The sequence below is a fragment of the Stenella coeruleoalba genome, assembly GCF_951394435.1.
Source record: "Stenella coeruleoalba genome assembly, chromosome: X".
In the NCBI taxonomy this organism is placed as follows: domain Eukaryota; kingdom Metazoa; phylum Chordata; class Mammalia; order Artiodactyla; family Delphinidae; genus Stenella; species Stenella coeruleoalba.
The window spans coordinates 62752323-62766127 of record NC_137152.1 but is presented as its reverse complement, the minus strand read 5'-3'; the positions used below and the strand labels follow the sequence as shown (position 1 = coordinate 62766127).

At 36.9% G+C, this 13805-nt stretch overlaps 2 protein-coding genes across 5 annotated transcripts in view; one reads left to right on the top strand and one right to left on the bottom strand.

Moving 5' to 3' along the window:
• Positions 1-13805, top strand: part of BRWD3 (bromodomain and WD repeat domain containing 3) — a 125295-nt gene that overhangs the window by 67564 nt on the left and 43926 nt on the right. For 3 of the 4 annotated variants that reach the window (XM_079911618.1, XM_079911619.1, XM_079911617.1), the window contains 5 exons: positions 3948-4131; positions 7545-7638; positions 9649-9798; positions 12499-12575; positions 13166-13334. In XM_079911618.1, the coding sequence (XP_079767744.1) occupies positions 3948-4131; positions 7545-7638; positions 9649-9798; positions 12499-12575; positions 13166-13334 (674 nt within the window). The remainder of the gene's footprint in view (positions 1-3947; positions 4132-7544; positions 7639-9648; positions 9799-12498; positions 12576-13165; positions 13335-13805) is intronic. The other variant, XM_079911620.1, reaches the window with a different exon arrangement.
• On the bottom strand, positions 1137-1737 carry LOC307180953 (protein lin-28 homolog A-like; the record flags this gene model as incomplete). Its single annotated transcript, XM_079911621.1, is given in 3 exon segments — positions 1137-1214; positions 1217-1701; positions 1704-1737. Coding segments are annotated over 3 exon segments (597 nt in total).

The following is a 13805-nucleotide window of genomic DNA, read 5'->3' as shown; positions in this document are numbered from 1 at the left end:
CTAATCTTGGCTTCCTCTCTCTGCACCTTTTACCTGGCCCAGCCTCTCCTAACCTCTCTGTACCACCTTTTTTCTGTTCAGACCAATTTCTAATCTTTCAGTAGAAGGAGACCAAGCCATGGGGCAACCCAGTTAAAACCTAGTCTCCCATGAAACATTGAAGATGGAGGGGTTTCAAGAGGACACTGTGGCAGAAAAGCCAGCTTTAATTGGCAAAAATGAGGTAGTTCAATAGGCTATACGCTCCAAATAGTTGTTCTCTCTGGTGATAGAGCAACAAAAAGTATTCCTGCTGTGCAGACCCGGAGCTGCTGCCGACTTATCTCTGAGATTGCTCACGTACCTGAGAACACAGTGCAGGAATGAGGGCCTTAGATTAAAATACACAAAAATACAAAACCAGAATATTTATATTATGAAAAAAAAGTTAAAATGCACAAGATACGTCATTCGCACACAGCTAGTGTAGTTGGCATCCTGAAGAAAGTGGGACCCAAGGTACAGTAATCCAAGGGAGCAAATAAATAAAATTGTATTGGCCCAGAATGGGGTGGCAGTGAGCTTAGAAGCAGCAGGTCTGCAGCTGTTCCCTCAACTCCCCTTTTGCCCATCATCACAACCCACTGCTTGGGACAGTTCTCTCAGCACTCTCTCCCAGGAGGAGGTTGTGAGCAGACAAGATGTGGAAAACCCTGCCTTACCCCTGAGATATTTCCTCCCACAGAATGTAGTGGCTTGTGGGTTGGGTCCATCAATCTGGTCTCATGCTTAATCTTTTCACTCTGGCACGGGAAATATTATTCCATATCCTTCTTGAAGAGTAAAACAACTTCCCTATCCAGGCCACTTTCAAAAGCTGGAGATTCTGGGGGTGGAGACTCAGATAAAGCATGCAGGAAGGGTTACCCCCCAAAGCCCTCACGTGCATTTGGATAGACCATGATTGGAGTTTCTTTGCCTCACCCCTTCCCCCCACCAAGAGGGAAGAGGGGGTGACACTTTGGCCCCCGGCCTGAGATATATGGCAGTGCCAGCTGCCCCCTACCCACCCTGTCCCCACTTTCTCCACTCTGCCGATTGATGCCTGTTCCTCAAAACTTTCTGATCACAAACGGATAGCCCCCACCCACTGTGGCTCAATTCTGGGCCTCTGGGAGCATGGCAGGGCTATGGATCTCTTCTTCCTCCTCCCGAAAGTAGGCTGGCTTTCCCTGGGAGCTTGCTGGGCCTTCAGTGGACACAAGGCTACCATATGGTTGATGCTCTGGCAGAAGTGCCACTTCTTGGGCTGGGGTGGCAGTTTGCATTCCTTGGCATGATGGTCTAGACCTCCACAGTTGTAGCACCTGTCTCCCTTTGATCTGCGTTTCTGCATGTTCTTCCCTTTGGGCCGCCTCTCACTCCCAATACAGAACACCCCACTAGGGCCGGTGACTCGGATAGATTCCAGGCCCTTGGCAGACTTCTTAAAGGTGAACTCTACGGCCTCACCCTCCTTCAGGCTCCGGAAGCCCTCCATGTGCAGCTTACTCTGGTGCACAAAGACATCCACTGGGGGGTCGAGTGCGACCCCGGCGCGGGCAGTCATAGACAGGAAGCCAAATCCCATGCGCACGTTGAACCACTTACAGATGCCGACTCCGTGCAGCAGCTGCGGCTCCTCGGCCGCCCAGGCCGCGTCCTCCTGCGCCTCCTCCGGCCGCCACCTGCAAACTGCTGGTTTGACACAGAGCCCATGGTAGTCGGCTGAGCCCGCGGCCCCGGGCCCCAGGTCGGCCGGCTGCTGGCCCCAGAGAAGTCCGGAGGCAAAGGGGTGGCTCGGAGAAGAGGCTGCTACATCTTCCCCAGCACAATAGCGGTGGGAGGGCCCCTATTTTGTTTTTATAAATTTATTTCATTTATTTATTTTTGGCTGTGATGGGTCTTCATTGCCACGTGCAGGTTTTCTCTAGTTGCAGTGAGCTGGGGCTACTCTTCATTGCAGTGCGCGGGCTTCTCATTACGGTGGCTTCTTGTGTTCCGGAGCACGGGGCCTAGGCGTGCGGGCCTCAGTAGTTGTGGCATGTGGCCTCAGCAGCTGTGGTTCACAGGCTCTAGAGCGCAGGCTCAGCAGTTGTAGGCTTAGTTGCTCCGTGGCATGTGGGATCCTCCTGGACCAGGGCTCGAACACGCATCCCCTGCATTGGCAGGCGGATTCCTAACCACTGTGCCACCAGGGAAGCCCACAGATGGTGTATTTTAATATACTGTTTTCTGTTAACTCAGTTAAGTATTTGCAGTCTTTACTTTTGTTCTAATAAGCAAGGTGCTACAATAAGTCCAGCCCCTTCTAGGGGAACCAACCTAAAAGTTTTCAAAATTAAAGCCACTTTAAATTTAAAAATTAATACCAAAATAATTTGCCCTCCTTTGTTGAAAAGGAAGCAACATATCATCTGTCTCTCGAGTTTACAAAAATACACTGGAAGACAAGAAGCCCTCTTCTTAGGGAATACAGATACAACTTCTTCTTTTTTTTTTTTCTTTTTTGTGGTACGTGGGCCTCTCACTATTGTGGCCTCTCCCGTTGCGGAGCACAGGCTCCGGACACGCAGGCTCAGCGGCCATGGCTCACGGGCCCAGCCGCCCTGCGGCATGTGGGATCTTCCCGGACCAGGGCACGAACCCTCGTCCCCTGCATCGGCAGATGGACTCTCAACCACTGCACCACTAGGGAAGCCCCAGATACAACTTTTTAATTGACTTTGACAAGTTTGATTCTAATTACCAGTATTATTCCAATCTATTGTATGTCTTCCTTCACTTTACATGAAGTGTGTCTATGCATCTGAGTTTTATATAATCTTAGCCTATGTCAGTTTTACTTTTATCAAGAACTATTAGTTCTGTTTAAAATGCAGTCCTCATATGGGATTTTGGCAAATGTGTTTCTTTTTATATTTACATAAGTGAGGTCATTTATTTGGGTACTGTGACATTTTGGAGTCCACAGAACTGAATAAGGTGATTTAAATTTGAGGTGATTCACAGGATCTTTTACTCATTTGCTCATTTCTTTAGTATCCCATAAAATTAAAATAAAAACATTCTTTGTTCATGTCATTTGGAGCACCTAGCTCAGATAAGCTTTCCTTAACCTGGAACAAGATAAGAAGTGGGCTGATAATCTTATATATCCAGGCCTTTTGTTCCTAAGACATAAAAATTGCTTAGAACCCTGATTTAGAGGTCAGTAATTTCAATGCTAGGTTTCTGTGGTTAGATTTGAAATGCTGTTAGTCAAAGGGACCCCAATGACTTCTCTTTGCAATGTTCATTTGTTTTTGTTTTTTTTTCCTGGTGCTTATTTTAACAGTTCAATGTTTCAGTTTCCACTTTTGTTTTATTTGCAATTACAACAAAAATAAACAGGGACCTTACTGGAGGATTAAAAACAAAAGTAAAATTTCTATTGCTTATTTCCCCTTTCTTTCACTCCTTATCAATTTTGAAAATGAAATTTTGATAGTTTAAAATTTTTTTAATATTTTTTTCGTACTATTTTTGAAAGCTTTATTGGAGTTCTATTCAAAAACCTTTTCATGGGCTAAATAAAGGTAGAATTTAGATTAAAAAGCTGCTTTCTGAACTAGTACTAATAACATTTATGAATCTACCAAATATGTTAAATACACCTTTTGTATTTACTGAGCATTTAGTAGATGACAGATGTGAAAGTCCTCTGGAAAAAATTAAAAGAGCTATAGAGACAGTAAACATTTATTGAGTGCCTCTTTATCTATAAGACTGTAAAAAACATAAAGGGGGTACAGAAAATGTATAAAAAAGGGATAGCAATATTGTCCAGCAGTACTGTCTTTGAATCTCCTATTTTATTTAGAGCTCTAATCTGGAAAAGTTTGGTGCCTTTGCTGAGAGAGTGGTGCCTTCCTTTGTTTTTGTTTTAGCTCTGAGAAATCCAAATATGGACATATCTTCTTCCCCAAACATTGGACTCCGACGTAGTGGTCAAATTGAAGGTGTCCGACAAATGCATAACAATGCTCCTAGAAGCCAGATGGCCACTGAAAGAGATCTCATGGCATGGAGCAGAAGAGTGGTGGTCAATGAACTAAATAATGGAGTTAGTAGGTGAGTCAGTATGGTAACATTCTTTTTGAGTAAGTAAATTAAAATGTACTCTTTTTGACCCACCTCCTAGAGAAATGGAAATAAAAACAAAAATAAACAAATGGGACCTAATGAAACTTAAAAGCTTTTGCACAGCAAAGGAAACCATAAACAAGTTGAAAAGACAACCCTCAGAATGGGAGAAAATATTTGCAAATGATGGAACTGACAAAGGATTAATCTCCAAAATTTACAAGCAGCTCATGCAGCTAAATATCAAAAAAACAAACAACCCAACCCAAAAATGGTCAGAAGACCTAAATAGACATTTGCCCAAAGAAGATATACAGATTGCCAAGAAACACATGAAAGAATGCTCAACATCACTAATCATTAGAGAAATGCAAATCAAAACTTCAGTGAGGTAGAGAAATGCAAATCAAAACTTCAGTGAGGTATCATCTCCCACCAGTTAGAATCGCCATCATCAAAAAATCTACAAACAATAAATGCTGGAGAGAGTGTGGAGAAAAGGGAACCCTCTTGCACTGTTGGTGGGAATGTAAATTGATACAGCCACTATTGAGAACAGTATGGAGTTTCCTTAAAAAACTAAAAATAAAGCTACCATACGACCCAGCAATCCCACTACTGGGCATATACCCTGAGAAAACCATAATTCAAAAAGAGTCATGTACCACAATGTTCATTGCAGCACTATTTACAGTAGCCAGGACATGGAAGCAACCTAAGTGTCCATCGACAGATGAATGGATGAAGAAGATGTGGCACATATATACAATGGAATATTACTCAGCCATAAAAAGAAACAAAATTGAGTTATTTGTAGTGAGGTGGATGGACCTAGAGTCTGTCATACAGAGTGAAGTAAGTCAGAAAGAGAAAAACAAATACCATATGTTAACACATATATATGGAATCTAAAAAAAAAACAAAAATGGTTCTGAAGAACCTAGGGCCAAGACAGGAGTAAAGACACAGATGTGGAGAATGGACTTGACATGGGGAGGGAGAAGGGTAAGCTGGGACGAAGTGAGAGAGTGGCATCAACTTATATACAGTACCAAATGTAAAATAGATAGCTAGTGGGAAGCAGCCGCATAGCACAGGGAGATCAGCTTGTGCTTTGTGACCACCTAGAGGGGTGGGATAGGGAGGGTGGGAGGGAGACACCAGAGGGAGGAGATATGGTGATATATGTATACATATAGCTGATTCACTTTGTTATAAAGCAGAAACCAACACACTGTTGTAAAGCAATTATACTCCAATAAAGATGTTAAAAAATAAAATGTACTAAAAAAATAAATAAATAAAATAAAATAAAATAAAATAAAATAAAATGTACTATGTTAGGCTAATAACTAAGGTGTTTTTCTTTAATTTAGCTGAGCCATGCATTAGTTTTTCCACATTATTTCATTAGTTCGTTCCATAACTATTTAAAGATTATCTTAAATTTGCTTAGCTTTGTGGTAAATGTTTTGGGGAATACTGAAAAATGAAAAAACATAATCTCTGTCTTCTTTGAATTTATAGTCTAGGTTAGAAGATATGAAAAAATACTATTAAGTAAGAACATGAGGCCATATGTGATTAAATATGTCAGTGATACATGGACCCAATATTCAACAGTTGTTCTGAGGAAACTCAGAATTGGAGCAGTTTGGGAGTGCAGTATAGGTATGTAGTAGACCCAGTGCTTAGCATATATTTAGAAATATCATTTAAGTAGACTTCTTTGGATGAAAGGATTTCATTAGGATGAATTTCAAACTTAGAATCCCTATCCTTATTTGTAAACCTTAACATTTACTGTAATATTGACTCCAGATAATGCACAGCAACTAGAAATAGATTTGGAAAACAGAAAGGACATTGACAGAGAACATAGAAAATCCATTCAAATCATGATATCTTCCTAGCAAAACCTTTTTACCAGCTGAGCCAACAAGTAGCAAAATTAATTTGGTTTCACCTTTTCTTTCTTTAGCAGTAATAAGAAAAGGGAGACATAGCTAATATATGAACTGAATGCTACCCCCCGGCAGTAGAACAATATGAAATAATTCTCTGTTCAAAACGTTAGAAGTAGAATTGAAAACAGGGACTCAGATACTTGTATGCCAATGTTTATTGTAGCATTATTTCATAATAGCTGAATTGTAGAAACAATCCAAGTGTCTGTCAACAGATGAATGGATAAGTAAAGTGTGATATATACATACACTGGAATATAATTCAGCCATAAAAACTTCTGATACTTGCTATAACATGGATAAACATGGAAAACATAATGCTTAGTGAAATCAGCCAGACACAAAAGGGCAAATAGTGTATAATTCCACTTACATGAAATATCTAGAGTAGGCAAATTCATAGAGACATAAAGTAGATTAGAGGTTAGCAGGGGCTGGTGAAAGGAGAAATAAAGAGTTATTGCTTAATGGTTACAAAGTTTATGTTTGGAGTGATGAAAAAGTTTTAGAAATAGTGATGATGGTTACACAACATTGTAAATGTTATTAATACCACTGAGTTACATACCTAAAATGGTTTAAATGTCCAATTTTATATTTAGAAGTGTTTTTGTTATCTATTTATTTTGAATTTTTGAATTTTATTTTATTTTTTTTATACAGGAAGTTCTTATTAGTCATCAATTTTATACACATCACTGTATACATGTCAATCCCAATCTCCCAATTCATCACACCCCCACCCCCACCACCCCCGCCGCTTTCCCCCTTTGGTGTCCATACGTTTGTTCTCTACATCTGTGTCTCAATTTCTGCCCTGCAAACCAGTTCATCTGTACCATTTTTCTAGGTTCCACATATATGCGTTAATATACGATATTTGTTTTTCTCTTTCTGACTTATTTCACTCTGTATGACAGTCTCTAGATCCATCCATGTCTCAACAAATGACCCAATTTCATTCCTTTTTATAGCTGAATAATATTCCATTATATATATGTACCACATCTTCTTTATCCATTTGTCTGTCGATGGGCATTTAGGTTGCTTCCATGACCTGGATATTGTAAATAGTGCTGCAATGAACATTGGAGTGCATGTGTCTTTTTGAATTATGGTTTTCTCTGGGTATATGCCCAGTAGTGGGATTGCTGGATCATATGGTAATTCTATTTTTATTTTATTAAGGAACCTCCATAGTGTTCTCCATAGTGACTGTATCAATTTACATTCCCACCAACAGTGCAAGAGGGTTCCCTTTTCTCCACACCCTCTCCAGCATTTGTTGTTTGTAGATTTTCTGACGATGCCCATTCTAACTGGTGTGAGGTGATACCTCATTGTAGTTTTGATTTGCATTTCTCTAATAATAAATAAACCATTGGTTTGCTCTTTGATGATTTTCTGTTACTTTGACCTTTGATATGTTATTAGGGTTCAGGAAGAATGTCGAACTGCTAAAGGTGACATAGAAATCAGTCTTTATACAGTCGAAAAGAAGAAAAAGCCATCTTATGCTACCCAAAGGGTAAGTTTAGCTTTACAGTACTTTGCAATACACTATTTGTAAATATTTGCAGGTACCAGGTTTTTGAAAGGTGGAAGTTATGTATTAAGGGATTATTTTGATAGGTGTCTGTATATAGGGAAACTATTTTTTTAAAACCCCAAATGGAGATATATGGTTATTATTAATAAGGATAAAATTACACAAAGTTAGAACTATCCCCCCAAATCTAGGATATGTGGTCATTGTAGGTATAAGACATTTGTATTAAAATACCATTTTCATATGGTTAAAGTAGAACTTTAAAATTAATGCTGTATCACTAATCACAATGTAAAACAAATGTTCAGATACCCTAGGCCAGAGGTTGGCAAACTGCCCATGGACTAAATCTGGTCTACTGCCTATTCCTATTAATAAAGTTTTATTGGAGCACAGCCATACCTATTCATTTATGTATTGTCTATGATTGCTTTCATGCTATATGGAGTTGAGTAGTTGCCACAGAGATCATATGACCTGCAAAGCCAAAATATTTGTACTCTGCCCCTTTACAGAAAAAGTTTGCTGACCCCTGCCCTAGGCTTACTCCTGGCCTACCTAATTAGACAGGAGCAAAATCTGTTCTATATACATTAGGAAGATTCATATTCCCAGTAGAAACTGCTAATCAGGAAATAAGATCCCTGTACTCCATTAGGTGCATGTTAAGCCCCTTACTAGTACTCTGAGGTTGAACAAACTAGTGACATAAGAATATAGTTTTGTTCTCGGAACTAACAACTATAACTCCTGAAGAGTATGGTAAATTGGAAAGTCTAGGTTGATTTTAATCTTATTAAGGAAATATAAGCAATGGGTACTGAATTTTAAGTGTCTTTTCAGTATTGATAAATACAATTTCAGGTAATTATTATATGAATATCTCTAAATATTCTTACATCATTTTGATACCCACTTTCTTAATTTCTATTCAGATTTTATTAGCTTATATGATGTTCTCTGATAAGATTATTTTCTTAGAGATTTTGAATGACTCACATCCATGATTTATATTCTTTTTTCCTGCTAAGCTGATTTGTCAAACATCAGACTTGTCTGAGACTAATAAACAGGGTAGTTGGATCTGTAAACATTTTTATTTATATTGAAAATGAGAAACATTTACATGTAAGATAAGAAACTGGCCCTTGATACTGATTTAGAAGACCTTTAAGCTTGTTTACTCCTGATGACATATTAGGGTTATAGTTTTGACATATGGTATATCAGTAATAATATTTTATACTTGTAAAGGGTAGAATAAAACAGTTTTTACTTTACATTTTTGTTATTAAAAATTAAATTTTTATTTTGACTCGTTTACTAAATGTAGTTTTTTATAGAACTAAAGAAATACATGTTATATTAAGAATTATATATACACATACATATGATATAGATATCTTGCTTCATCCTGTAATAAATTGTAGATAATATGGTATATGTAAATTCTGAGTGGGCAGATTCTTGCAGCTTAGAATTTCAGCACTGTCTTTAATTTGATCACAAAGTTTTCAAAATACAGAAAGTAATCAGTATTAATGGAAGTGTGTTAAATATATAAAAATGAAGTATATTTTGGGGCTTCCCTGGTGGCGCAGTGGTTGAGAGTCCACCTGCCGATGCAGGGGACACAGGTTTGTGCCCCGGTCTGGGAAGACCCCACATGCCGCGGAGCGGCTGGGCCTGTGAGCCATGGCCACCGAGCCTGCACGTCCGGAGCCTGTGCTCCACAATGGGAGAGACCACAACAGTGAGAGGCCCATGTACCACAAAAAAAAAAAAAAAAAAAAAAGAAGAAGTATATTTTTTTATGTAAAAACATAGTATAAAAATATATCTTGGGTTTTGTTTTAGGAAATTTATTCCTATCTCTTACCTCCACCCTCACTCCAAATCAAGCCCAATTGATTCTCTTTATATGTGTTCTTTTGTGTATATTCACTGAGGCTTTCATTTTTTAAAATTTATTTTCCTTCTGTTTTATAGAATGATTATCCGCCTAGCTGTGGGCGGTCTTTACGAAGGACACAACGCAAACGTCAGCATACTTACCAAACACGATCCAACATAGAGCATAATTCACAAGCATCATGTCAAAATTCAGGTGTACAGGAAGACTCAGATAGCTCCTCAGAGGTTAGATATCTGCTATTATTTACTCAATGTAATTTTTTGTTTCCCAGTTAGTGTCATCACTTTGGGTTTACTTTTTTTAAAATTTTTCAACTAGGTTTAATAACATGAGACTATCAATGAGGTCAATATTCGAGACCTTGTAAAATCACAAAGAAGTTAAGGCATATCTGATACCTAGATTCCTTTTCAAAGTTCTTTTTTTCTATGAAAGGCTGAAAATCGACATATCACGAAAGAAGTAACAATTTGATAAACTTTGGGTTTACTTTTAAGGGTCAATTTAATAGAAAATTATTTTAATGATGATCTTATGAGTATTATTTATTAATAAGGCATTTAATAGGCAAATTCGAGCATTATATTGAACTCCTTTAGATATCTTCTCTTATTTGTACCCAAGATATTATCTTGGTTGAGGGTATCAAACATGCCAGGAAAAGTTTGGCTTTGGGACAGTAAGAAAAGAGAGTGAGAGCAAATCTGCCTAGAAATGGAAAGAAGTGGAATATTAACTGTGATAACTAGTTATACAGTTCCAGAACTTGTTGACTGTGTAATCATAATATACATGTTTTCTGTTATTGTTGACTTTACCAGTCATGGAGATTACTGAGTGATGATTTTTTTCAGACCTACCTTTTTCATGGTAATGAAATAAAAACTATAGCAGTTCTTTTCCTCATGTTCCTCTCTTCTCCAGTCCTTTCCTTTTGTTCTCTTAATAACTATAGTATTTAAGTGAATAATGAGGGTTTAATTATGCATTGATAATGTATGGTACCCTCATTCTTCTCCCACCATTCACAATTCTTTAACTCTTATCAATGATATCCCTCCTTCTCTCCCCCCACCCATGAAAATCTTGATCTGAAAAGAATGATCACATATTCAAGACTATCATACAGAGTGAAGTAAGTCAGAAAGAGAAAAACAAATATTGTATATTAACACATATATGTGGAATCCGAAAAAATTGGTATAGACAGTCTTATTTACAAAGCAGAAATAGAGACAGACGTAGTGAACAAATGTATGGATAACAAGGGGGAAGGGGGGGTGGGATGAATTGGGAGATTGGGATTGACATATAAACACTATTGATATGTATGGAATAGATGGCTAATGAGGACCTACTGTATAGCATGGGGAACTCTACTCAGTGCTCTTTGGTGACCTGGATGGGAAGGAAATCCAGAGGAGAGGGGATGTGTGTGTGTGTATGGCTGGTTCACTTTGCTGTACAGTAGAGGCTAGCACAACATTGTAAAGCAACTATACTCCAATAAAATTTTTTTTAAAAAACTATTGCCTCTGAGCCATGGACTTAAAAGAATTAAAACAAAAATACATTGAATGTAGATGGATTATAGAGTCCTGTTGCATGAGTGTCACTAAGACAGATAGGCAAGGAGAAATTCAGGGCAACGTAGCAATTTAAGATGGTTAAGAAAATTAAAAATACATGAAAAAGAAGACGAGAGAAGAAAAACGAAGATTACTTGGTACAGATTTTGTTGTTCAAAGGATGTGGTACTTTGACAAGAGTACCAAGACCAAAAGTAGATTGGTGGCTGCCAGGGGCTTGAGGTAGTGGGGAGTGAGGGGTCCTTGCTAATGGGTTTAGGGATTCTTTTGGGGTGATGAAAGTGTTCTAATATTAGTGGTGATGGTTGAACAGCTCTGAATATACTAAAAACCATTGAACTGTATACTCTGAAGTGGTGAAGTTTATGGTATGTGAGTTCTATCTCAATAGGCTGTTATTAAAAAAGAAAAAGAAAAGAATTGTTATCTTTTTAATGTACTGATTGTGTTGTGGTTATGTTTTTAAAAAGAATCCTTATCTTAATAAATATTTATAGTGGAAATGCTTTTTTTTCACAATAATTCCTGAGGTATGAGGCAGTTGGTAAGGGTATATATACAAGATAGGCAGTGAGTTATTGTCTAAACTGGAGATTGTGTACACAAGGATGTTATCTATTTCCTCTACTTTGATACGTTTGAGATCTTACGTAATAAAAAGATGATTAACTTTTTTATGGAGAGTAATTTATTAACTTGGTAGAGGCATATAGGTATTTTTATCTTTTTTTGTGTAGGTATTTTTTAAAACAATGGCTTTCTATAAGGGAAAAGAATCTGAAAAAGAATATATATATTCATATAAATTCATATATATTTTTTTCATGTATATATATACATATAAAACTGAATCAAGAGGGAGGGGTTATATGTATACATATAGTTGATTCACTTTGTTGTACAGCAGAAACTAACACAACATTGTAAAGCAACTGTACCCCAATGAAAAACAAACAAAAACCAAATCACTGTGCTGTATATATGAAACTAACACAGCATTGTAAATCAACTATACTTCAATTAAAAAAAGAAAACAGTGGTTTTAACAAAATTTAAGAGGGTTATATTTGCATTTCTTAAGGAGTCTATTGCGTCTTTGAAATAAGAAAAGGTGTGTCATATCAGTAAGATAGTAGATGCTAGAAATTTTTAAATACTTGGTAGGCTTAGTTATGAGTTACAAGTATATATAGAAAAATGATTACATACATTTTAACTAGAACTTTTCTTTGGGGGGGGACTACAAAAAGTGTTATAAAACAGGTAATATATGCTAATTAATAATATGCTAGTTAATAATAACAATATATCTCAATTGCTGGCTCTTTGTTGCAGGAAGATGAAACAGTTGGCACAAGTGATGCTTCTATAGAGGATCCTGTTATTGAATGGCAAAGTGAAAGTTCCTCCAGGTAGTTTTAATGGTTTTGATTTGGTCAAAATCATTTGACAGTTTTAATGTGAAATTATGTTCTTGTAGGAATTTGGTAAAGCCAGAGTTAAAATAGTATTTTATAGTAGAAAGAGTACTGGGTTGGAAGCCCAGAGACCTGTTGTTTTATCCTAGCTCTACCAATATCTTTTTGCACATGTCATCATGGACTTTAGTTCCCTAAAATAGTTCCATCTGTAAAATAAGATTCTTTGTAAATCCAAGATTCTACACCTTGGCAGGCTATGTGTATTTATTTCAGGTTTAAAACAACTATATTTAACCATTTCCAGGGATAAGGAACATCTTTATTTAAAGAAGCTTTTGTGATTTGGACAGGAATTTTGAATTTTAAATCCTGTTATGGGAAACTAAGCATTATACTTTATCCAAGAAGCATTTCACTAAAATCACTTAGGTAATGATCAAAATTCTATATTTGATATTTTTTTATCTTTGGTTAGAACAAAATCAAACCATGTCATTTATAATGCTGTTTGATTACAAAATGATCATCTTTCAATCATGAGGCAAAACTATTCCTTTTCTGAACTTATGTATTATTTACAGTGATTCATCAAGTGAATATTCTGATTGGACAGCAGATGCTGGAATAAATTTGCAACCTCCAAAAAGGCAAACGAGACAGGCAACACGGAAAATATGCAGCAGCTCTGAGGAGGAGAATTTGAAGTCACTTGAAGAACGGCAAAAGAAACCTAAACAGACTAGAAAGAAGGTTTGTAAGTTTACAGGTCGTTTTTCTTTTTTGGGGGAGGTTTTGGTTTTTTCCTTTGATACTTGAATATTTAACAGTAACACTTCACTTTTATCTAAAAATAATATTCCATCTGAGAAACTAAGTAAAATTGTATAAAAGATGTAAAGATATTTTGAAATTTTTCTGTTGTCAAAAGTAGAGGCTAGAATATTTTCATTATTATGTTAACATTAAATAAAACATTTTGACAGTTGTTTGTTAAAATGTAGTAGAGTTTTTAAATAAGCCACTGTAGTATAAAAGGATTATTCTTGTCATATCACCAGTCATAAATTTCTATATATTTTTGACTTGTAAAATGGAAGGATATGATAAATCATGTAGGGCTTCCTCTGTTTCTTTATGTTTTTATTTCATCCCAATGATGGGGTTTTATTTCCCACTATAATTTCATTTGAATGATGTAAAAACCTAATCCACGGAGTTCCT